We start from the raw sequence: 25,548 nt of genomic DNA, 5'->3' as shown, positions 1-25,548 counted from the left end.
GCGCTAAGTGCAGTTTTGCACCGCACTTAGCGCAAATAAAGAAATAATATTGTTAATTGTTGCGTGGATATTATACGGAACACATAAAAATTAATGATACGAGTCTTTGAATAGAATCTAGTATGTAATTGTATGTCTGGATGTTCAATGCTAAGGGATGTTTTGTTTGCTTGGGATTAAAATTTGTGCCTTTTACAAAGAAGAATTCATGATTATAATTCAATATGAATGTGCCGTGTGGGGTGATGTCTCTCAACGTATTTAAATGATTATTAGTTACTATTATTTAATAATGTCGCGGGTTTTAAAGTATTTAAAGCAAAGTTATAGGATATAATTAACAAAAAACAATAATTAATATAACGAAAATATCTCTAAAAAATCCTACTATGCTTTATCCTACCAGTAAATCCAGATTTTTATATTATACTAGCGGTCCGCCCCGGCTTCGCCCGTGGTACATATTTACGTTTTCTCTACATAAAAACCATCCTCGTACTTCAAGGAATATAATAAAAAAAGAATTATCGAAATCGGTTCAGCCGTTCTCGAGTTATGCGCTTACCAACACATTTTGCGATTCATTTTTATATTAATAGATGTTCTGAATCTTGATAGTAACTATAATTTGTGTCATATACAACGGTAACATGACATGTAATGGTATATTCGGCTCAATTAGTGGAGCTTATTGGCCGAATTATGTAAGTGGGTCATCAGATTGAAGAGACCGTTTGGACGCGAATCGTATGTACCGGGTTAATGTCCCGTGTACAGGCGAAACCGGGCTAGGGATATAGTGGGATAGAAATAAAGCTATTCTCGAATATACGTTTAAAACGCTATATAAATAATATTATCCACTGCTACATGATAATATTATCTACTATTTATAAGTGTTTAGCTGGTATTGGACTTGTTTCTGTAAAAATTGATGATGTACCTACATAAGTACAAATAAGTCTCAGGAAGAAGCAACCAAGTAGCCATTGCGTTTCCATCCGGATTTACCCTCCAAAATGCCGAAATAACGAAACGAAGCTAACAAAACTGCTAAGATTCATTACATGATTAAATTTCAATACATCTTACATAAACGTTCTACATCTAAAGATTCGCATTTATAGTATCTATAGTTATCTATTATTCTATTCTATCCTAATTGCAAATTTAAATTTTTCAAGTTATCTTCTTATATATAAAAATGAATCGCAAAATGTGTTGGTAAGCGCATAACTCGAGAACGGCTGAACCAATTTCGATAATTCTTTTTTTTATTACATTCCTTGAAGTACGAGGATGGTTTTTATGTAGAGAAAACGTAAATATTATGTACCACGGGCGAAGCCGGGGCGGACCGCTAGTTGTCAAATAAATTTATCTTCTATGCTAAGGCCTGTGATGATAATAGCTTAAAGTTGTCTTCGTAAATGCTTTTTGTAAACCAATACAATAAAGTGTAAATAAATAAATATTTTCGCTGGTATATTCAAATGGGGCCTATCCTATTTGCTTGTAAGTGGACGAAGCTCGGTATAATATTTGACCTGACTTAGGTTTTGACCTATTTTGTAAATTGGTACAGGAATTGAATTTAAAGCTATATTTTTACAAACAACTCTATTTATAGGGACTTTTTTAAACATATTTTAGCTTACGTTTTCAGGTTATTTACAAGCCGCCTTCTAAATGAGAAGAAACCTCATTTATATGTTCTGTGATAGAAACTGTTGGTTGTAATATTTCATAAGAACATTTTTCCTTCTATAATTTATCCACATTTAAGATTAGATTAGATTATGATAAGATCTCCCGCATAATTCTCGTTTATGTGAGATTTTTCGGGATAAAAAGTAGCTTTTGTCTTATTCTGGGTCTTCAGCTACCTACAAACCAAATTTCATTGTAATCGGTTCAGCAGTAATTGCGTGAAAGAGTAATAAACATCCATACATCCATCCTCAAAAACTTTCGCATTTATAATATTAGTACGATGTAAAATTGTCCTATCTGATAAATTAGACACAATAAAACCGCCCACTGTGTCACTAGCCTAAACTAATATGAAATTCGGCGACTCTCAACTTGTAATAAAACTTTGTGTAGGAAAAGCTTTGCTTCCAAATTGGCTAAGACAACAATTTAGATTCAATTTTGATAACCATGTCGTTGTTAAACTTATTTACTTTATAAAACTCACTTGTTTATTGCTTCCAAAGTTTTGTTTGAATAATAACGGCCGTACCTTTTACCTTTTTACCCTTCTGGTTGTAAGCTTGCACGTGTTTCGGTTTTGTGTTAATGTTGGAAAATATCGACCTTTATTTGATTTTTTGTAATTGTAACTTTGTATTTGTTAGGGATTGCTTTCATGTAGCGTTACTGTTGACCCTTTTATTTATTGTAATTGATGTATAAATAGGTTAAATGACAATGCAGTATTATTTATTTATTTATTTATTTATTTATTTATTTATTTTTCATCACAAGTAATTTACAGGTATGTATGTATACCCAAAACATTACAAGGCAGTTATTCACCAAAATTACATCACTTTTCATAACTGAGAAATAACAATATCATATTTTTAAATTTATACAAACTTATACAAAATATATCGCTTTCATTGCTGTGAGCTAGCATGTCATTGAGCAGCTTTATTCCTCGTATAAGGGGAGCATTCCCACCACTCTTCGTTCGCCCTCCCGACTGGACGGTGAACAAGTCGCGAAGGCGTCGCAGGCCCACGTCCCGAGGACCCGCCACGCTGTACATGATCTTAGGCGGGACGTTTAGACAGATCTGCTCTAGAGCGTCTGGGTTGTCCACGCCCCCGTGTAACAGTTGGTACATATGTATTAACATATAATATTTGCGTCGTGACTCCAGTGACATAAAGCCCGTCATGCCGTAAACAAATAAGGAGGGATAAATGTATGGATAGTATCCGTACATCTTTTTATAAATAAATCTACAAAATTTTTTTTGGACTTTTTCGAGCATTAAAATATATTTATGTTCGTAGGGGTCCCATATAGTACAATTATACTCGAGGCTGCTTCGTACATATGCGATATAAAGAGAGATGGCACATTTTATATTATCAAAATTATGACTAGTACGGATTATAAATCCAAGCGTTTTTAGGGATTTGTTACACAAGTTTATTATATGCTCTTTAAAATCTAAGCGAGTTGTAAAGGTGACACCTAGATCTTTAACATTTGAAACACGCTGTAAATTTAAATTATTTAGTTTATAATTGAAGTTTTGTTGCACTAGGGAGTATTGAGAATTGGAGTATGTGAGAATATTAAAAAGCGGCCACATATCTCATTGCCTAGTACATAAATAATCTCTACAAAATCAATAAATATGCGAAAAATTCATTGCAATAAGATGAAAAAAAGCAAATTCTCAATTCTTATAAAATTTTAATACAAGCGTGGAATATGCACGAATTTCATGTTTAAATAAATGAGAAAATTAATATCTACCTCTTATACTATAATTATAACATAGATAAGGGCAAATTAGTAGCTTAATCCATAAAGCCCTGTAACCTTTGAAATTCATACCACAGAAACCCTATGAGTTCTATGAATATTCGGCGTAATGTACATGTATTTGCATGTTAAATATACTTACCTTAGTTAAATAATTTACGAACAATGGACTGTGTGTGTGTTCTACTAATTATGTGATAATTCCAAAAAAACATTAAAGATATTATAAAGTTTCGGAATTACATGAATATCTCGATAGTTACTTAGATTATACCTAGTGACCTAGTACCTATATATAAAAACACCAAAAAATACAAATAAAATCAGAAAGCCTAAATAAAATCCCTGAACTCCAGATAGGAAAGATGGAGCGATAAAATCATTCATGCCTTCTAAGGCTACCTATAAAGGCCTTATAAAAAACCGTTTGTCACCATCTAATGTCAACCTAATCGACTAAAGGGCATACGTCAAGTGACCCGAATTCTGTTATCCCAAAGAAACATTAAAAAGAGTTCGAGCGTTGTAGCCGAGAGGCTATTGGGGAATAATTTAATGTATTCAGGGTCTAATACGGTTACATTGACGCGAGTCGTGACCCCGTTAAGGCTTGCTTCACATTGATTTGATTCCAATAAAACTTTCTTCCCGGGATTTTTAAATACGATTTTGTAAACTGATGATACGTGAGGAATTATTGACGATTTAAAGCAACGTTTTCTGCTTTCACAATATTACGAAACTCCAGTTCAAAATTGTTATATTAACCGCTATCATGGCTGATTTCAATACAGACTAAATTATTCAGAATATTTAATGCACAACAATCTACCGCTTATAACGCATCTCTATAATAATATTGTTAGGAATATTTATCATCCTTCATTATACTCATTTATGTTAAGTTTTTCATGACATGCCATAATATTGTGTTTAAAGAAACCGATTAATCTTAACTGCAATGTTCTTACGTGAATAATAAATTCTTCTATTTAGTTAAGTTAGTTTAATGATAGGTAACAGTTATATGAAACTAATAATACCACATGCTCTAATAACTAATGCTCTTATAAAGAGAAAAAGTAGATAAAAAACTTTTGGGGCAAGTTTTGAATATTGACACTCCAAAATACATGTGGATGGTTCTTAATCCCAACACGAATGTTCAGACTAAACAAACAGCGATATAAAGTTATAGAAATTAGTTAAAAAAATATTTAAACAGTAAAATAGACATTAACTTGCAAATCACATTATAACCGTGCCCTTATAGGACACTTACCTCGCACTGTTCCGATTCTGAAACCTTTCCTATCGACAGCTGTATACAATGTGCTGTATAAATAAAGACATTTATACAATTTCACTTTATCTATACTTATAATAAATCTGTAGAGAGGCCAATTCTGTACATGAAATATATTTAAAAAAAACTATGAAGGGGTGATAAGGGATCGCTACTGATGCCAAAAATGCAATCAGTAAAATTTTTGTCTGTCTGTCTGTCTGTCTGTCTGTCTGTCTGTCTGTATATTCGTTATAGAAACTAAAACTACACGACGGATTTTAACGAAATTTGGCACAATTATTCTTCATACTCCTGGGCAGGTTATAGTAAAAGAATCATGTAAATCGGTGTAGAAACACCAAAGTTATACATGAAATACGCTATAAGTCATCGCGCGTGAATTACATGCCATAAGGATTATTTTTGTGTACCTATCAGTTGCCGCGTTCGACGCGCTTCGCGGCGCGGCGGGAGCTATAAAAAGGCGGCGGGTCCGCACCCGTTTCGCGTTGTCACGGCATCACGTGTGAACGGCTGAACCGATTTCGATAATTCTTTTCTATTATATTCCTTGAAGTACGAGGATGGTTCTTATGTAGAGAAAACGTAAATATGTACCACGGGCGAAGCCGGGGCGGACCGCTAGTGTGTAATATTTTCTAGGTTATATGTGAATAAGACAATTTATGTAAAAGCTCTATGAATTGATACAAAAACAACCTTTCTACCTGGTTTTAAAAGCCCTTTTTGATCAATAAATCCTAAATCCAAGTCATTAAAATTTTAAACCATATACTCCGAAGCATTTACAATAAACCTCGTGTTGTTATTAATAACTGGAAATTTGCATATAATGATCGGCCAAATCCAAATGGTTTTTGCGTCCACACGCTATTGTAATTGTGTCGAGAGGTGTGTTTAAGGGGTACTTAGTTTCGGCTGTTTGCTTGTAACGGCAAATGTACGCCACTTAAGTATTTGTACCGCTAAATGTGTTGTTTATTTGATTTATAGTGGACTGCTTAGAATAGTTTTGTGGCTATTTATGTGATACCAGTGGTAGGGCTTGGCTGTCATTTATGTATGATATAGCACACGTATATCGTTTTATATTTTATCTATTTATCTGTAGCTACAGCCGAACTTGCTGAAGACTTTTTATAGTTCGCCATATTGTACTCATAAAGCTTCAATTATAATTACCATAGATTTTTCACGGTCGTAGGTTATCTTAATAGTGTCCTTTTTTTCACAAAAAAAAAAAACACCTACTTCTCACTTGTTTTTCAAGCAAGCTATTACTTTTTCTTATCAGTATTACTTAGGCATGCCAAATGTACATTATAAGCGACTAAGTTTCCCATTGGAGGAAAAATCGTAAGATAACTTACCTGCTGATGTGTCGAACTACCAAAACAAACCAACATTGTGATATTGGCAGTGTCCATTGTTGACACACACATAGACCCTGATTAAGCCACTACAAGATTACAAGGTAAGCGTTTCGTTAGTACTGGCCCTCAATATCAAGTTCTTTTATTACAGTAAGTGGCTATCAAACACGTCCGATCAAAGACTTCTCCAGATTACTACTATGTTAAGCCTGTAAGAGGTGGCTCTTTTTTAGTCAATTGTCTATCAAAGCAAGTGCCGTCCAAGATTTGACCACGACCAATGCTTCGATCTGAGTCAAGAGATTTTTGATTTGATGATAATACTAGAATACCAAATACTATACGCATAATTAGATATATAGTAGAAGTGAAATGTAATCTTTGTATTAATGCAGTCTATAATCTATCTCTGTGACAAAATACTTCTAGATTAGATCAGAGTTTTAGTGTGACGGAGTAACAAACATATTTACTCACATTATGCGTTTAAAAATGGCTCAGGTTTCAATTGTATAAGCCAATTTGAATAGTTTTTCAAATGCTATTTCCAGTAACTAATTGTCGAGTAATTCTTATCAGTCTTACTAATTGTAACATGAATATGGTAGTAATTACGTACGTTATCTTTTGTGTCTTTTTACATATTTGTGCGATAAAAACCTGTTTGAATGAATTAGTAGAAAATAATGTATTTAGAAGATATTTGAGAATTCTTTTGAATGTTAAAAAAATTTTAACTTTCATAAATTAAGGCTCTTAGACAATATTTTTATTTTAAAAGCCTAATACAGATGTATTTATTCTAATTATCTTTATATCTTAATGGATTTGCTATTTATGAGAGTCAGAATAGGGTAGGTACATATTAGTACATTTAAAGTAAATAAGGTACATTTTATATTGACATTAAGTCTAACACACTAGCCAGTCTTATCACAGTGATGCATTATTGTTTCCATTGATAAGATGAATTCAAACTGTAAATCAATAAAAGAGCAAACCGTTGGTGAAACTAAGATTTCCATACATTTGTAATCTAAGCAAACATTATCGATGAGGGACGCTTTCGAGCACCCTCCGCAGAGTGACTCTTAAGCACGTGCGCTCAAAGAGGCTGCCTCGAATCGTAGTCGGATTTATTTCTTTTTAAACGTACCACGTACTGTACGTTTTGTACTTTTTTCTGACGGCTCGAGCTGTCAAATTACATTGAGCGTGTGAAGTCGGCAAAAAGGATGTCTAGTTTCTATGATTGAAGATAATGGTAATAGTAATAAAGGTTTTGTATGCGATATTAATTGTCTGTTAAACGTACCAAGACTGTATGTATTTGGTAGGTTTTCTGTCAGCTGGAAATGTCATATATTATTTCGTTGCGAGTTAAGTGCAAAAACAATGTCTGGTTTCTGTTAGTGGTGATGATTATGCGAAGCTTGTTTGTATCAGAATCCTTTTAAAAATTACATTTTTATTATATGTTTGTCTATACTAATATTATAAAGAGGAAAGGTTTGTATGTATGTATGTATGGTTTTCACGCAAAAACTACTGAACCGATTATAATGAAATTTAGCACACATATAGAGGGTAACTTGGATTAACACATAGGATAGGTTTTATCCCGGAAATTCCACGGGAACGTGAACTATGTGGGTTTTCCTTTGAAAACGCGGGCGAAGACGGGGGCGAAAAGCTAGTTTATTATAATTTTTAGTCGATCAATTTATTGCTTTGCTTTGTTTGCGGCTAGACAACATAGCGTAAACCCAGGAATACATCTATTCAATAAACCTCGTGTGCAGTCCAAACGCACATGCAGATAAGGCTAGATTGAATCAAGTCTAAGTCTATTTAAAGTTTGGAAGTTATTCACAGCCCGTTGCGAAGGTACAAGAGAACAAGATAACGCTTTAGTTTCTAGTTGCGGAGTTGGACAAGATTGTGGCTTCTATTAAATCTAGGACAATTGTTATGACACCGCTACGTGATAAGCTGGTTTAGAGACGAATATTAAAGGATATCTTCACTAATATAACATAATACCTGAAAAGTTTCTACTGAGTATAATGTATGGTTGCTTGAACGTACTGAATATCAGATACTTCTGTTTATAGTGGAAAAGGCGAAAAAGCTAGCGTTATTATATGGTTACTAGATTTGAACCCGTGGCTTCGCTCGCGTTCCCGTGGAATTTCCGGGATAAACCCTATCCTATGTGTTAATCCAAGTTACCCTCTTTCATTGTAATCGGTTCCGTAGAATTTGCGTAAAAGAGTAACAAACACACACACACATCCTCACAAACTTTCGCATTTATAATATTAGTATATTAGTATATTATGGTTATTATTTAGGCCCGGAGCAGTTATGAAAATTGTATTAAAAAACTTTTAATAGAAATAGGTTTGAGAATTTCATGTGAATTCTGAGAAATAACTGATTAGATATATAACTCCATATGATTAATAGACCGGGATCCCTCGCCCTTTTTCGTAAGTGATTACTAACAAGCTAAATTTTCGTCAGTAGCTTCATTTTGACGAGACGCCCAACATTAGCTAGTACAAAAATTTCGTAAGTGGTAGCTAACAGGGGTAATGAGAACATAATTTGTTGATTTAGTGGTTATCAAAAATTCATTACTAACTGGTTTTTTTATTTATAATTCTTATAATAATAATCTAAATTAGCCGAAAAAATATTTGTCCTACAAAATGCTAGGTTTGATCAACGAGGTCCCATTTTTGCAACATGTACTATTTACGAGGTCATGAAAAATTATTACTAACCAGCTGATTTTTTTTTTGTTGGTTAGTTAATAATTATATAATTTAACGCCCACATTGTCCTACACATTACGTGGAACGTTTTTCTAGTCCGACACTCTTAGGTTGTAGTACAAATACTAGATGTAAAAATAATTAGTATCAAGTTGAAACTTCGTGAGTAGCTTCGTTTCAATGAGACGCCCAAGAATTTCCTTTACGAAAATGCTCGATTGTGGTAGCTAACAGGGGTAATGAGGACATAATTTGTTGATTTAGTGGTTATCAAAAATTTATTACTAACTGGTTTTTTAATTTATAATTCTTATAATAATAATCTAAAGTAGCCGAAAAAATATTTGTCCTACAAAATGCTAGGTTTGATCAACGAGGTCCCATTTTTGCAACATGTACTATTTACGAGGTCATGAAAAATTATTACTAACCAGCTGATTTTTTTTTTGTTGGTTAGTTAATAATTATATAATTTAACGCCCACATTGTCCTACAAATTGCATGGTATATTTTGCTGATCCTCCAATGGAATTTGAAATTCATAACAATAAAAATCTATTCATTCTGTACATTTTTCTATTGGAGTTTAGTTATATTAGTACGCATGCGCGCGATGCTGCGTACTGTGTTTAGTTACTCCATGCTGAAGCCGACTATAACCGTGCTGTTTTTTTCTGTTGACCACGTGTTGGACGCTCTGAAACATCGACCACACAACCACTAGACGCCTAATGTTAGCTTGTATGTACTAAGTTCAATCTGTCAACAACTTGAGGTATGGTGAAGCGGGGCGCTGCATTCTCATTGGCTAATTCAAGGTCACCAAATGTCCTAGAGATGAGACATAGTAAATTTGTATATCGATATCTTTATCGATATATTTTGTATTCACATACTTTATCGATATAGGTATTTTGTATACACATACTTTATCATTGGAAATTGAATACGATGTTAATACATATTAATAAAAATAAGGCCAGCGTGAGTCGGACTCGCGACACTGAGGGTTCCGTACAAACAGGCTAAAGAACAACAAATCTGCAAAAAATCGGTCACCCATCTAAATTATGCCCCTTGCTTAACCTCGATTTTCATTTTTAGTGTTATAGTATTCATATTATTTTATTACAAAAACTTAACATTTTATATTATAATATAACTATGTTATGCAACGTCATTCATGTCATTAATTATAGTATAAAATCGCGAACCTAAATAGTTTTCGATAATTATTAGTGTACGAAGTGATCATACAGTATTAACTCAAATGAAATAGTTCGAATTATTGAAGAGTATGTATGTAGAGTGTACTCATTAAAAACCAAAAATGATATCAACAGAGGACGGTATGAACTATTTGAAAAAGGCTATAGATCAAAAGGTGGAAGTGAAAAAGTATTAAAAAAAAATATTATAGGATATGATCCTTCCAGTTTGCCACCAACAAAACAAGAATTGTTGCAACAAATTAAAAGAACGGTATTCATCCGCAATGTATGGTGTAATGCACACATGCGGTGCCCCACAGATAAAGTACCTGAAAATTATGGATGGACAATAATTGATGGTAAATACGAGTATTATTGGTTTGATGGTCCTCAAAGCCCATCCTTTGAAGAATTATCTTCTCAATTGCAAGGTACCCTATTAATATTATTGAAATTTGGTTTTTAATTTTTCGGCGACATTAATTAATTTTTTCATATTATTACAGATTTAGATACCACGGAAGATCAGAATGAAGAAGATACTGATGAAGATGAGGAGAGTGATGCCAGTAGTGAGGATGAATGTTTTTCTGATGAGTCAGATGAAAATTAATTACTTTTTTATATAAAAATATCTACTTTTTCATGTATGTTACATAATAAAGTTGATTTATTTCAATAAATATATTTTCACTTTACCTCATGTTGCACATAGGAAAAAGGAAAATTACGATTATTGTAGGACTACGGATGCATACCAGTTTTTTTGTAGGACATTGTTTTATTCGGATAAAAAACACACTAATGTATCACGTGATACTTTTGTCCTACAGTTACTAATAAAAAAAATGGTCCTGTGGTATGGACAACTTAGGAGTCTAGGACTAGAAAAACGTTCCACGTAATGTGTAGGACAATGTGGGCATTAAATTATATAATTATTAACTAACCAACAAAAAAAAATCAGCTGGTTAGTAATAATTTTTCATGACCTCGTAAATAGTACATGTTGCAAAAATGGGACCTCGTTGATCAAACCTAGCATTTTGTAGGACAAATATTTTTTCGGCTAATTTAGATTATTATTATAAGAATTATAAATAAAAAACCAGTTAGTAATGAATTTTTGATAACCACTAAATCAACAAATTATGTTCTCATTACCCCTGTTAGCTACCACTTACGAAATTTTTGTACTAGCTAATGTTGGGCGTCTCGTCAAAATGAAGCTACTGACGAAAATTTAGCTTGTTAGTAATCACTTACGAAAAAGGGCGAGGGATCCCGGTCTATAATGTTTAACTGCTTTAGATCGATTTCCTTCGGCAAATAAATGATCAAACTTCTACATTTTTCATTCGTCTTCATCGGTCATTGAACCCAGACCATCTCCATAGCAACGAATTAATCTTTATAATATAAGCTTTATATAAATAGATTGTAATATTTAGACAAAGTATATGTTTGAGTTAGAGAGATGTGAAATGTACTGAGATAAAGAACCTCACCTCACGGTAATTATTGTGCTGCACCTAAGTGCTGTAATTATCTCAATAAGAACAGTTTAACTCTGAAGACTAACTTTAACCGCCTGCCTCAGCTCTAATTGTTTATGTCTGACGCGTTTAAAACAATAATATAAACAGCTTACCTTTAGGCTCATCTAAATCCAAATTTATTATAATTTGTTTTTGAAGTGAAACTTCTTTAGGCGCGTTGAGAGTAAAATTTCAAGGTCGCGTCATGGCAATACCGTCACGTCGTGGAGTAATGCGACGATTTTGGTATTTTTGAATCTTACCAAACAAGCTTCAGTTCTGACACGTCTGCTCGGAACACGCTCTTTTTTAGTTAAGGAGTTATTTTGTTTTATAAACAATCATTTTTATTTCACTTCAGCTGTTTTTCAATACGGAGTTGAAAATTAAACTTTATTACCTAGTCTTTAAGGTTCTTTATAAGAAGTTAAAAGACGTGATTGATAAGAAAACCATACGATAGCATGTATTGTGTCGACCCCATTAAAATGGGACAGGGGCAAGGACATGATGTATTGTAAGATAAAGTATGTAATAAAACCACATTTAACTAAACAATACATAATATATTATAACACTATAACGTATTTCACTTTAATACAGATGAGTTTACGTCACTACTTAGGTACTGAAATAAAACACCTTTTATCCAAGAAGTCTTACTTTAGTATTCGAAGTATATTGCGCCTCGTAGCGTCTTAAAGTTCAATCGAAATTGAAAAAGTATCGATAAAATCGATACCTGTCCAGCACTAGCCTACATCGGCACTTTACAAGCTTCGTTTTATTGTTGAAAGAGATCGACTACCCGCTTCCTCATTTGCGAAATCGTGTCAACAGGCCGACTTTTTACTTTCATTTAGCGCGATGGCACTTTCTGTCCTGTATCCCAGCGAATAAGCGGCTTGTTAAGAGTACGGTTTATGTATAGTGATGTGTTCAATCACTTTTACCACAGATAATATAATACTAGACTAGTACTTGTCTTTGTCTATGGTTTTATTTGTGTTTTGTTTTGCGTGGATGAGCGTGTTTGGTGTCTCTGGCATGTTATTATTTTCGATGTAGAAAACTTGAAAACTACAAGGGATAAAAAAGGTTCCTTGTATGCTTACATTTCATAACTTGAATAAAAAGGATTAGAAAAGATGTCTTAAAAAGCGTTACACAGGTATCGACTACCGAGGCCTTTAGTCCACGCTCATCTTTTACGTTCATAAATGTTTAAGTAAAATGTACTCTATCTTGTTACTTTGATGTCCCACACTACTTTCACTACTCGTAGTACTTTATAGTTCATTTTGAAGGGTTCGTTCGACTTTCTATTACCTACCTGCTTCTGGTTAATATATAGGGTTTTCTAGAACTAACCCATTCACCTAGCGTACCTGAAACTGTTGTTTTACACAGTCTATAAATAAATGATGCCCTAACAAAAAGGGAACCTCTATAACTATAAAAATTGGCAGAGTCGTAAATCATTGCGTTCAGAAAGATGCTAGCATATTGCTTTTTTGGGTCCACAGCGAGAGATGACAAAGTATTTTTGATGTGTATTTGTTTTTTATCAAACTTATTTTTATGTTACGTTCGTTTTCATACAAATTGTGAATGTTTAAATATTTTTGAAATGAAACTTCATGAAGCGCGTTGAGAGTTAAATTTCAAGATAGCATCATGGCAATACCGTCACGTCATAGAGTAAGGTGACGAATTTGGTATATATGAATCTTGCCAAAGAAGTTTCACTTCTGACACGTGCTCTTTTTTATATCGAGAATTTTCTGTTAAGCGACAAGGTTAAATAAGGTTAATAGATTTCTCGGTAAAAGAATTATCTAATCAGTAGGTATGCACGTGCAAACATACAAATTAACATCTTTCTAATGCATGGGAGATAAGTTGACACAATTTATTTATCTGTGCAAATTGAACAGCTGATGTTTCTAAATTTTGTAAATGTTATTTTAAATATCATAAAACTCATATTTTAACATCTCACGTTTGAACACAAGCTCAACTTATTTTTATCCACTTCACGTGCACATAAATTTAAACTAAATTTTAATTAAATACCCAAATACTAAATCAGTGCTTTCAATCTTTATTAAAAATGGAAAGTTATAGTATTTGAGTGTCACTTTTATTTAAGTTTATATGTGGTGGAACATAATTTTTCCCTTTAATCTATATCTTATATATAAAATTCTCGTGTCACAATGTTAATCTGCATACTCCTCCGAAACGGGTGGACCGATTCTCATGAAATTTTCTGTGCATATCGGGTAAGTCTGAGAATCGGCCAACATCTATTTTTCATATGTACCACGGGCGAAGCCGGGGCGGACCGCTAGTCTTATATATAAAATTCTCGTGTCACAATGTTAGTCTGCATACTCCTCCGAAACGGGTGGACCGATTCTCATGAAATTTTCTGTGCATATCGGGTAAGTCTGAGAATCGGCCAACATCTATTTTTCATATATGTACCACGGGCGAAGCCGGGGCGGACCGCTAGTATTATATATAAAACTCAAAGTTGACTGATTATATAGTGATCTATCAACGCACAGCCCAAACCACTGGACGTATCGGGCTGAAATTTGGCATGCAGGTAGATGTTAGGACGTAGGCATCCGCTAAGAAAGGATTTCCCGAAATTCTTGCGGGAACGGGGAAAAACGGGGATGCACGTACAAAGTCGTGGGCGGAAGTATTTGAATAAAGGCCTTATCAATAATGCGTAAACGAAAAAAAATATCATAAATTACAGTAGTTATATGAAAAACAGCGTATTTACATCAAACCTCTTTGATGTATGGCGCCAAGATGCGTAAGCAAATACTTTTATACTCTGTGATGATAAAATGGCGCTTAGTTTTGAAAAAAGAGACAATTTATTTTGATCATATTGGTATGATATTGGTTTGCAAAATATCTTAAAATATTGAGAGATATGTTTATCTTGAGTGTGCATAAGATTTGGTGGGTTTTAATACTTTTATCAATAATTAAATAGTAACGTACCTACTGTGCATATAGAAGAAAAATTATTAATTGTAATTCATATATAATTGTAATTTATTTCAGCTACCTGTTAAAATAATAATACCAAAAAATATTGAGGAATATTTCAACGTTTTGACATTAAAAAAAACTTATTAAACTATTTTAAGAAAACCAAAACTAATTCTATCCACTATGTCACTCTGTAAGGTAATAAATTACATATATCCTAAGGCCCGAAATAGCATGATGACATTCAAAAGCCTACCTAACTTATATCGCTTAGCGCCATTTTAGAGCCCCTGAAAGCCTTATGATTAATGTAATTTTAATGGTGTATTGTTTCGGTCGGCCATCTTTTATTAATGTTGTAGCAGATAAGATTTATTTACAGCACTTTGAAGATTGGATAACGGCAATACGTTAATCTTGTTATATCGATTTTCTTGTTTAGGAAGATGATTTTGTATTTTTTATTGCAAATATGTTAATAGGAGATATTTTTATAGTTAACCTACACTTTTACATAGTAAATTAATTCTTATAATAACACGTAGGTAATTCGTAAAGTCTAACTTAACGTATGAAGAGTTATTTTTAATATCGAATCTTTGTTTGAAAACTATGCCGAATTTTATCGACTTTTAACTACATTTGTTTATTATTTATTTTATGTTGTTGGTTAACACATTTAAATCAATAAATATATCCCTATTCTTTTATTTTGACTCAAAATTCTATAAAATACATTAAACTTATCAAAATATGTTGTAATAATTTTATCACATAATATCATAATATCTACATTATTATTTTATCTAACAAAAGTAAAATAATGTTCTATAAATCCTAACAAAACACGTAAGTATTCTTATTTTATTTCACAAACCGTTCAGCGAACGCTCCGGTTGCTATTCTCAAAAGGCTTATCACGAAATCAGTTTTATTTTTGTTAAACACTTTTACTCGTCACTTTAAATTTTAAATACATTTCGGAGCGAGAAAAACTTTTTCAAAATCCCATTTAATTGCTACCAACTGTACAATTTAACTCAAAAGAAAGTTATCTTAACGATAAACTAAGCGGAAACGGATTCTAATTAATTTCATGAAAAAAATTGGCGGCCATATTGAAAACGTTTTAATGGCGGGAAAACTTGTTGTCATTGGCTTTGTTCCGATAATTTCACTATTGTTTTGAAGTTCGTTTATTAATTAATTTCAAAAGAACAAGATGAGTTTACGATTTTTCTGAAGTTGAGTTGAATTGTTTTAAAAATGATCTTTTCATATCCCTAATGGCGTAGTATTTGGTCAAATAGTACCTACCTATATTTCACGACCCGATGAATGTTAAACTGTTTTACGATGAAGTTAAATACATCATAATTAAGTAATTATTTTACTTTATGTTTTATGTCTTAAAACTGTACTTATTTAAGGTTATAATAAAAATAATTTAAATGGATTCATTCCACATATAGGTTGGTTAGAACGCCCGGAGCAAGGGACTTGGCAATTACAGTTCGCTGAGAACCGCCTTTAGGGAAATCTATTCCTTTATTGCTTAACTGTTTATTTAATCGTGGATTGTTATAGTTAATTATGTATTAATGTTTATAAAACTCATAAAGGGCGATATTTTATCTATGTACGAGGAATAAAATATAAATGGAGGAACATTTGATATAATGATGACAATTCAATTTTTAATTTTGTTACGTGGCAAATGTATAAATTTACTAAAATCGAGACAGAATTTGAGAACAATTAATGATAGTGTTCAGTTAAAATTATCTTCACAGATGTGGACTGAAATTGTTAAATTAGTTGTGATTTATAAGAAACTAGTGGTCCGCCCCGGCTTCGCCCGTGGTACATATTTCGCAATAAAAGGTAGCCTATGTCCTTTCTCGGGTATCAAAATATCTCCATACCAAATTTCATGCAAATTGGTTCAGTAGTTAAGGCGTGATTAAGTAACAGACAGACAGACAGAGTTACTTTCGCATTTATAATATTAGTATGGATAATATCTATCAATAGCACCCGCCTGAAAATTTTCCTATGATTTTCATATGAGCTAAAATAAACTAACGTAACATTGGATAATTTCAAACAAAATTTGTCAATTACGCTACAATTTTATTGCATCTTTTAAATGCATTCTAGAGGACGCTCACGGACTCTATAATTTTCGATTAAACTGCACTGTAAAGCAAAAACTGTGTGCAATTTTGTTACATTTTATTTCTTTTTTATGTTCTTTTATATGTACGCTTTCCGTGTAAACTGCTTCGAGATTCTTCATTTAGAATAGGTGTTGAATTCCAGTAATTAAAATTGTGTTAGGTTATCTTTTTAAATTTGATTAGAAACTCGCTTTTACACACGTTTTTACAAAGATTTTACTACGTACCAAATAATTAAAATATAATGTGGAAAAAGCATCATGTATTAATAATTACTATATAGCTGTGCCCCGCGGTTTTACCCGTATTGCTCCGCTCCTATATTAAGCGTGATGATATAACAAATAAGCTATCTAACACGGATTTTTTTTTATAATCGGACCTGTGGTTCCTGAGATGCGCAAGCAAACAAACAAACTCTTCAGCTTTCTAACACACATTTAATATACCTATAAGTATTGATAATAAAATTTTTCTTTGAGATAATTTATATACAATGAATATTTTATATACATTTTGTTTCAATGTAGCTGTACTCAAATATGTAAAACGTAAATGCTTTGATGCTATAAATGTAATTAAAATGATCAAACGAATGTCAGTAACATCGTTTTAGCAAGTCTAGAACAAATATATGTGTTTAAAATAAATATTTGGTATATTAATGTTTATACGAATGAAATAAAAAGCAAAATATTTTATTTTTTATCCATATTATTATTGGTTGGCTACATTGTTAGATGATCTCTGACGCTTTCGCGTGGAAACTAGGTACTCAGTCAATATAGCTGAAATTTATTACTAAGAAATATTTATAATTAAGATCGTATTGCCGCGGGCACTTGCAAGTTGCAAGATACTAATTAATTTTATATAGCCTGTAAAGTCGTTTGTGAATAAAACTAATCTTTAATTGAATATATTACAACAACCCGCAGTGCTCCGCTCCTATTGGTCTTAGCGAAATGATATAGGTATATATATATAGCCTTCCTCGATAAATGGGCTATCTAATACCGAAAGATTTTTTCAAATCGGACCAGTAGTTCCCGAGAGTAGTTCAAACAAACTCTTCAGCTTTATAATATTAGTATAGATTCGTTATTTCCAGTGACTTTATCAGCAACTGGTAAATAGTTTCATTAAAACAATTAATAATTAATTTAATTAATTTAAACAGTTAATTTATCGTTTTTTGTAAATTTTGTTTTTGTGTGCATTGTACAATAAAGTGTTTTCTATTCTATTCTATTCTAAAGACCCAAACCAAAAGTAAACCACTACAAAAACAGTCAAACGAACAATTAGCTATAAACTCAGACTAAAATAGGACTAGAAAATAGACTTAACCGCTCCCTATCAAGAAAGCCTAAGCTTTTTGCCGCACAGCGGAAACCCCGCGTTTGTTACCCTTATCGTGGAGATAGCCTTCCTTACTGTCATTTGGGAATACATTAGTAAAGTTTTTGTTTAAAATGTTGATGCTATTGTTTGACGTGATAAGGGAATCTTGAAGTTTTGGGTGTGATACTTTTTTGTTTGTGATACGGTGTTCAAAGATCGTGTATGTTCGTCACATTGCATAGCATTTTGATCTTTGGAACTTATTTTAAAGTTTACACTGGCGATTATTGTAGCTGAGTATGTTTTATATCGTTTCATTAACTAGATTAGATAAGCATTGATTATATAACAATGGGCATTTAAAATACAAACTGTTATATTAGGTAAATAATATATTTAATTATTCGAATTTGATATAACTGAATTTCATCTTTCAAAATCTTTTGATGATATCAATTCAGTTTTCTAATGAGTTAACTTAATTTATTACATAAATATATCTTTTATCTAAAATATAATAAAGAATTTAATTTACTACATAAACGTACAAACAGTTTACCGAAACAAGAGCAGCTATTTGTAAACATTTTAGTCCTAAACCGCGGGTTAACCGAGTTTTAAACCGGCCAGTTAAACCCAGACTTAACTGTGCAACTAACACTTGCATAGTTGCCACTTAATCCCACCTTACTAATTACTTGCACTTGGAGATTAATTATCTTGAAGATAGTGGAGTTTTTAAGTTTTTTAGATAAAGGTAAAAAGTTTGGTAGAGTAACAAAAAGCATACGAATAACAGTTACTGTATGAATTTTTAAATAGAGACTGTAAAGATTAAACATTTGTTGATACATCCTTAAGGGCTAACTAAAGTATTGATGGATTTACAAATGATAAAGACTATGACAATATAAGATTTTTCTCGTTGTAGCATTTCTAATGGTTCTTACAAGGCAAAATCAAGGAAGGCTCTATTCTATATATTATCATCACGCCGTATCACCGTGAAACTAGAAAATAGCGTAAAACCGCGAAGCTCATCTAGTATAGACAAAGATATCATCTCATATAAAACTAAATAAATTATCATAACATTAACACGAATCGTCAAAACTAAAGTAATAAAATACCGAAATTCACGTAATAAAAGGGCGAAATTAGTAAATATTTACGCAGTCTAATTATGACGTCATCAAGGATTCAGAATCATTAGCAGGCGCTATGGGCCCGGCAATAACATTTCAATGGGTTTTACTCAATGTTCCAGATGTGTGAAGGGAGAGGTCCCTTTGATGAGCGACGAGACATTTTGTTTCATTGATTCCGAAAAAGTCCACATCTCTCTTTCATTTTAAATTTATTTTTCTTAAATAAGAATTATTAATTTAATTCATTCACGTATTTATAGCGTTTCAAACACTAATGCGTTCATATCGGAAGTAGGCAATTAATCTCGAAAATCGACTGGACCAATTTTCCGAACGTCATCGTTGATGGTGTACTTATCCCGTACAGCACGCAGGTTAAAAATCTTGGCCTGACTCTTGACCAAACTTTCTCCTGGGATGAGCAAATTAAACAAGTGAAAAAAAGGGTTTTTTCTTCTGCTTTTTCCTTACGGCGCTTACGCAACTTTCTTCCTATCTCAACCAAAACTGCGTTAGCTCAATCCCTCCTCCTTCCTCTCCTTGATTTTTCTGACTCCTGCTATCCTGATATTCGTGAATATCAGCTGGACACCCTTGAGAAGCTTCAAAATTTCTGTGTCAGATTTATATTTGGACTACGTAAATTTGACCATGTCTCTGAGTTTAGGAAAAGATTAAAGTGGCTCCCCATCCGCCAACGCCGGGATACTCATTTGCTGCATCTTCTGTACACTATTCTATTTAGCCCTAAGTCACCGCAATACTTAAAGGACAACTTTGAGTATTTAAGCTCTAGCAATTCCCTCTCTCTTCGTTCTTCCAACCTGTTATTACTATGCACTCCTATCCACCATTCCAATTTTTTCAACAACTCTTTTACTGTTCGTGCTATCCAACTTTGGAACGCTTTACCTGAGAGTGTTAGACGCGCTAAAACGCTCTCCTCTTTTAAATCACTATTAAAAGATCACTACCTTTCCTTACTGTAGCTTTTTCCCTACCTTTCTGTTTCTGCTTGCTGACATCTGTAACTGTAACCATTGTTTTTGAATGTCTTATCATCTGTGTACTATGGCTTGTGTATAGTATGTATTTTGTAATATGTATGTGTATGTTTAGTATGTATTTAATATTATGTATGTGTATGTACAATATGTATTTTAGTAATATTTTATGTATGTATTTTAGTATGTACCTACATATTTTTGAAGTATATAATATGCAATATTTAGTTTATATAAATATGTGTGTAAATGTGTCTATTTTACATTATTTGCAATGTATTGTTATATTATGTAATTGTAATTATAGTCATTTATTTTGCGCTATCCCACGACCTTCTTACATTTCCTTTCCTACCAGGTTGCCTGGTAGAGATTGCTGTTCAGCAATAAGGCCGCCTTTTGTACAAATGATGCCTTTGTAATTTTGTTCTTTTTTTTTCTGCTTTGTCCTTTCATGTTTGTACAATGAAGTATTATAAATAAATAAATAAATAAATATCAAGTAATTTTAACAATTTCGAATAAGATTTTATTATTTCATCAGAAATAATAAGGTACTTACGAAAATATAAAAAGAGACTTGTTGAGAAGCAAAATTAAAGAGAGAGCGTTTTTAATTCGTAAAAACATTGCTTAACTTCTGCTTTTGCTATTTCTAGGACGGTTAACATGGAACGTTCCAGCTGTACTCATAATCTTCAACAATAAAAAGATTAAATAGATGAACAAATAAAACGAAACAACTTAAATTTAAACACGCTATTCCACCGCAAGCAAACCATTCTCTTATCAATTATTGTTCAGAGTACGTTCACTCCCTGCGGGCGAAAATTCTAATGAGTCTTCCCTTATTTTCATATAATGTTTTAGAAAATGTGCCTTTTGGGTTTCATAAATCAACAAGGCGATAAATAGAGAAGAGAACACGCCCGATGTGATAATGATTAAGGCTTTTGTAAGGCTTTTTTAAATACTTCATTTGTAACTATCGAGTTAACGTGCTCCGACTTTGCTGTCTTTGTTGAGTTAAAGGGAATATTACAAAGTTTTTTTTTTTAAATATTAGAGGTACAAATTTATAATGCAAGTTAGTGTTAAATCCTTGATAAATGTAAAAATGTCAAGCTTTGTGCTTATTTATATTGTAACTACTGAAATAGTGACCGGATTTTCATTTAGTTTTCTTGTATGTATTGGAACTTGCCACTTGGGTGTAAAGAAAATCTGTTTTAGTATTTTTTTGAACTAATATAAATAAGAAGAAATATGGGTAAGTAGTATTAGGTATAATTTCTGGAATTTATAAGTCTGGAATTAGTTTCATATTCTATAAGACGGAGATTTTTAAATGTAGATATTTATTTAGCTTTGCTTTCAAATTCCTTATCTACAAACCTGTTTCCATTTCCGTTGTTCCGATATTTTACATGTACGATGATATTTTTCTATTACTAGTTTAGGTCTTGTGAAGCATAAATTTTAACAGATTAAATCCATTTTCCATACCATACCCGAATTAAAATGTCCTTTTAATTTTACGAAAAGCACGCAGTTTTCGATACCACGTTAAAGTCTCCAAGTGTAATAAATACATAATGTATTCATTATTAATGTGGAAAGATAAGTGAGTCGGCCCGATATTTTGGAATTTTATGTCAACGATGCCTCAAGCGAAATTTTACATCCAAAAGTGCCACCAATATTTCAGAGCCGACAATAAGCGGGTATAATACGGGAAAATAAAAACATTTTTACGGCAAATTACAGAAAAAAAGGTAGTAGGGGAGAAAATTGAGTCCGGAGAAATATAGAGTACATATGTTATTTATTATCGCATGTAAATATGTGTGTTTACATCCGCGTGTCGTTCGCGGTTATGACTGATATTAAATTGAGTTTGTAATAAAAATAATACGTGCCCTTTTCATTTATTCGGTGCATCTACGTTTGGGATGTGTCACGTGATATATTTGAATATATTAATAATTTGGAGATAAGGCTTATTAGAATTAAAGGCTTGAAAGCAGATTTTATTTGATGAACGAATTTTATTTCGCTTGAATTGTCTTAAAGGAAAATAAAAAAAAAAAAACAAATTATAGTTATCTACGATTACCATACCTACAAATTATAAAGATCGATTATATTCTTTTAGTAGATAGTAATTGAATAGCAATTTAAAGATGAATAATTATAAAAAAGTCGTCTATTCCTTTTTCTTATTTCTTAACCAACTTATACATAAACCATCAAGATAATTTATTTTTATTATATTTACATGATCCGATTTCTAAAAAAATGTAAACCAATTCCTATCACGTACATTCGGGGACACAATACCACATTTTCGTGTTATCTAAAACAAAACATGGCAATAGGCGATTAATTCCCACATATCAAACGTTTGGGAACACACTGAGGGGCCCTGAACAATCAGTGAAGACAGGCGGGCAGGCGTTTCCTTGTAACAGGGCTGTGGTATGGTGATGGGCGAAGCGATTTTAGCTGTGTGTACGCGATGGGTAGGTGTGTTTTGTATGAGTTTAAGCGATTTATTATGGCGTTTTTTTAAGTCTAATCAATTTGTAAGAGGTATTCTTTTATGATATTTTATGTAGATTAGTGGTTAGTTAAAGTTTAGTATATTATAAAGCTTCTGCTAATAACTTAAGATTTTCTAATAACTCTTGGCTTCTCTCACTTTCGTACAAATAAGGGCAAAAAATTGTAGAGCTGTTTTTGAAATTTGAATACAATATTCTATAGCACATTAAAATCGCATTTAACGAAGATTCCATGAAAAAAATATATTCCTAAGAATATATTTTCATGTTTATTATTATTTCCGCTCCCGCTCCCGCTATTGCCCGCTACATGCGTACGCGGCCTAACGAATTCAGGCTACTTAACTATGCTTCGCCCGGATTACTCCAACGGTGTAATAAATCTTGGGGTCACGTGGTCCCTCTGTGTTTATAAATTTAACGGGGCAATTTGAACGCTATCTCGCCTGCAAACTTTACTCTGTTAATATACAAATTCATTGGTGGTTTTATAGGTTCTGGTGCGGAGATATGAGATTTATTTTATATGAATATTATATGTGTAGGCCGGAGAGACGTGATCTTTAGTTAATATTATATGAGTCATATCTATATTTTAGGTGCTATAAGAGAACTAAAAAGTTTTGTTAACTATATTGTATATACAGGGTGTCCCACTTTCGGTATACTAAGCGTAAAGGGACTTGTAGTTTTGCATACGCTGAGTACGTAAAAAATAATTATAAAATTCCAGACGCATTTTTTTTAAAATAGAGGAATTCTTAAAATTCCATGTGTACACCCCCAACAAGCAAACCGCCCAACTTTGCCACCCGCATGTGAGCTATCGTTTAAGATTATGTTTTCATAGACAAAATACTCACATTAGCGAAGCGGTATATGCCGGCTGCGCGAAGCTAGAGACGAATACATGGATTTTAAGGAAAAATTTAGCAAAAATTTTTTCGCGTAATTTTGTTATTTAAGTATTTTTTAAGTGATCAGTGTATGCAAAACTACAAGTCCCTTCGCGCTTAGTATACCGAAAGCGGGACACCCTGTATAGGGAGTAAGCGTTGTTTTTGCAAATTAAAAACATACTTAACTTGAGAATACTTTAACAACGAATTTCTAAAAACCTTTCATATTGTCGCGTATTGTCATCGAGTAATTCCTAATTTTATCGAAAATCACTGCTCAAGTTAACGTTATACTTATAAAATCTTCTTTATCGTCCATACTGTATTTATTTTTAAGCTTTTTTGTAAAGAAAAGTCCATTGTTTGTTAAAATATAACTCATTTGTTACAGGAAATCGCAGCTATCCTCATTAGCTTTGACAAGCACACCGAATGGCAGTCCAAGGAAGTAAAGATACGGTAAGTTGCTAAGTCTTTGTGTATTTTTTTATTTAGACAGAAGAAAATAAAAAGTACTTTGTGCGGGCGGAGTTTGAAAATGAATTTTATGTTTCTTATAAGATAACATCGCAAAACACAAGACTTACTTTAATATATTAAATACTAACTTTCCGCCCGCGGCTTCGCCCGCGTTTTCAAAGAAAAAGCCGTTCCCGTGGGATTTCCGGGATAAAACCTATCCTATGTATTAATCCAAGTTACCCTCTATATGTGTGCTTAATTTCATTGTAATCGGTTCAGTAGTATTTGCGTGAAAGAGTAACAAACATCCATACATACAAACTTTCGCCTTTATAATAGTAGTATTAGGATTTTTAAATACTAAAAAATATAAGTATGAAAAAATAGTGAGATGCGAAAACATAGCTACATAATAATATGTAGGTAAAAACTTAATTCTCCTAATAACGTGGCTTAAATACAGAAAATGTTAAGTGCGTAGGATAACAAAGGTTCTCCCAATTATTCTACTCTTAGACATTTTGACTGACCGGTTGGCATGGTTGGTAGTGGCCCTGCCTTCCAAGCCAGAGGTCATGGGTTCGATTTCCACCCGGGGCAAATATTTGTGTAATAAACATAGATGTTTGCTCTGTGTCTGGGTGTGAATTATCTATATAAGTATTTATTTAAAATTATATAATATATATGTATGTTTATCAGCTATCTGGTTTCCATTACACAAGAGAAAGCTTAGAATGGGATCAGATCGCGCCGTGTGTGAAAATTGTCCTGAAATATTTATTATTACTCTTTTTCTTTCTTTCTTTTTGGTCTTATATTGAAAGGAGGCCACACAATTTTTACTGACGTCACTATCAACTTAATATAAAAAAATATGAGTCTATTCCTACAAAACGTAGCCAAATTTTCTCAAGTTTCCAAGGGCACTTTGTCATATCTCAGTAAAATTGTTTATCAAAGTATATTTTAAAATGTAATTAACATTTTGTTAGATATAAATTTGACACGTGCTAATTAATTTAACTTTAATGTCACTTTTGCTTTTAGGAAAACTTTACTGGAATTTGAATATTTATTTTATCAGTTAGCTAATTGAGAAAGCTCTCACTATCACCTAGAAATTATTTAAATTTAATATGAAAAGTATCTAATAATTTAAGAACATAAAAAATAAAAAAATATTTATAATAGAGTACCTAACGTCGTTT

At 32.5% G+C, this 25,548-nt stretch overlaps 1 protein-coding gene across 1 annotated transcript in view; it reads left to right on the top strand.

The window, feature by feature from the left end:
* The window catches only part of Camta (Calmodulin-binding transcription activator), a 111,863-nt gene that overhangs the window by 19,604 nt on the left and 66,711 nt on the right, over positions 1 to 25,548 (top strand). Inside the window, exon 3 of the mRNA XM_090108903.1 lies at positions 24,267 to 24,334. Within this exon, the coding sequence (XP_089965029.1) occupies positions 24,267 to 24,334 (68 nt within the window). The remainder of the gene's footprint in view (positions 1 to 24,266; positions 24,335 to 25,548) is intronic.

The sequence above is a fragment of the Colias eurytheme genome, chromosome 13, assembly GCF_061535395.1.
Source record: "Colias eurytheme isolate Ceu_HAF_F1 chromosome 13, ilColEury1 Martin Lab GWU primary, whole genome shotgun sequence".
NCBI classification, from domain to species: domain Eukaryota; kingdom Metazoa; phylum Arthropoda; class Insecta; order Lepidoptera; family Pieridae; genus Colias; species Colias eurytheme.
The sequence above is the reverse complement of the archived record's forward strand: the minus strand, read 5'-3'. Positions and strand labels throughout refer to the sequence as shown.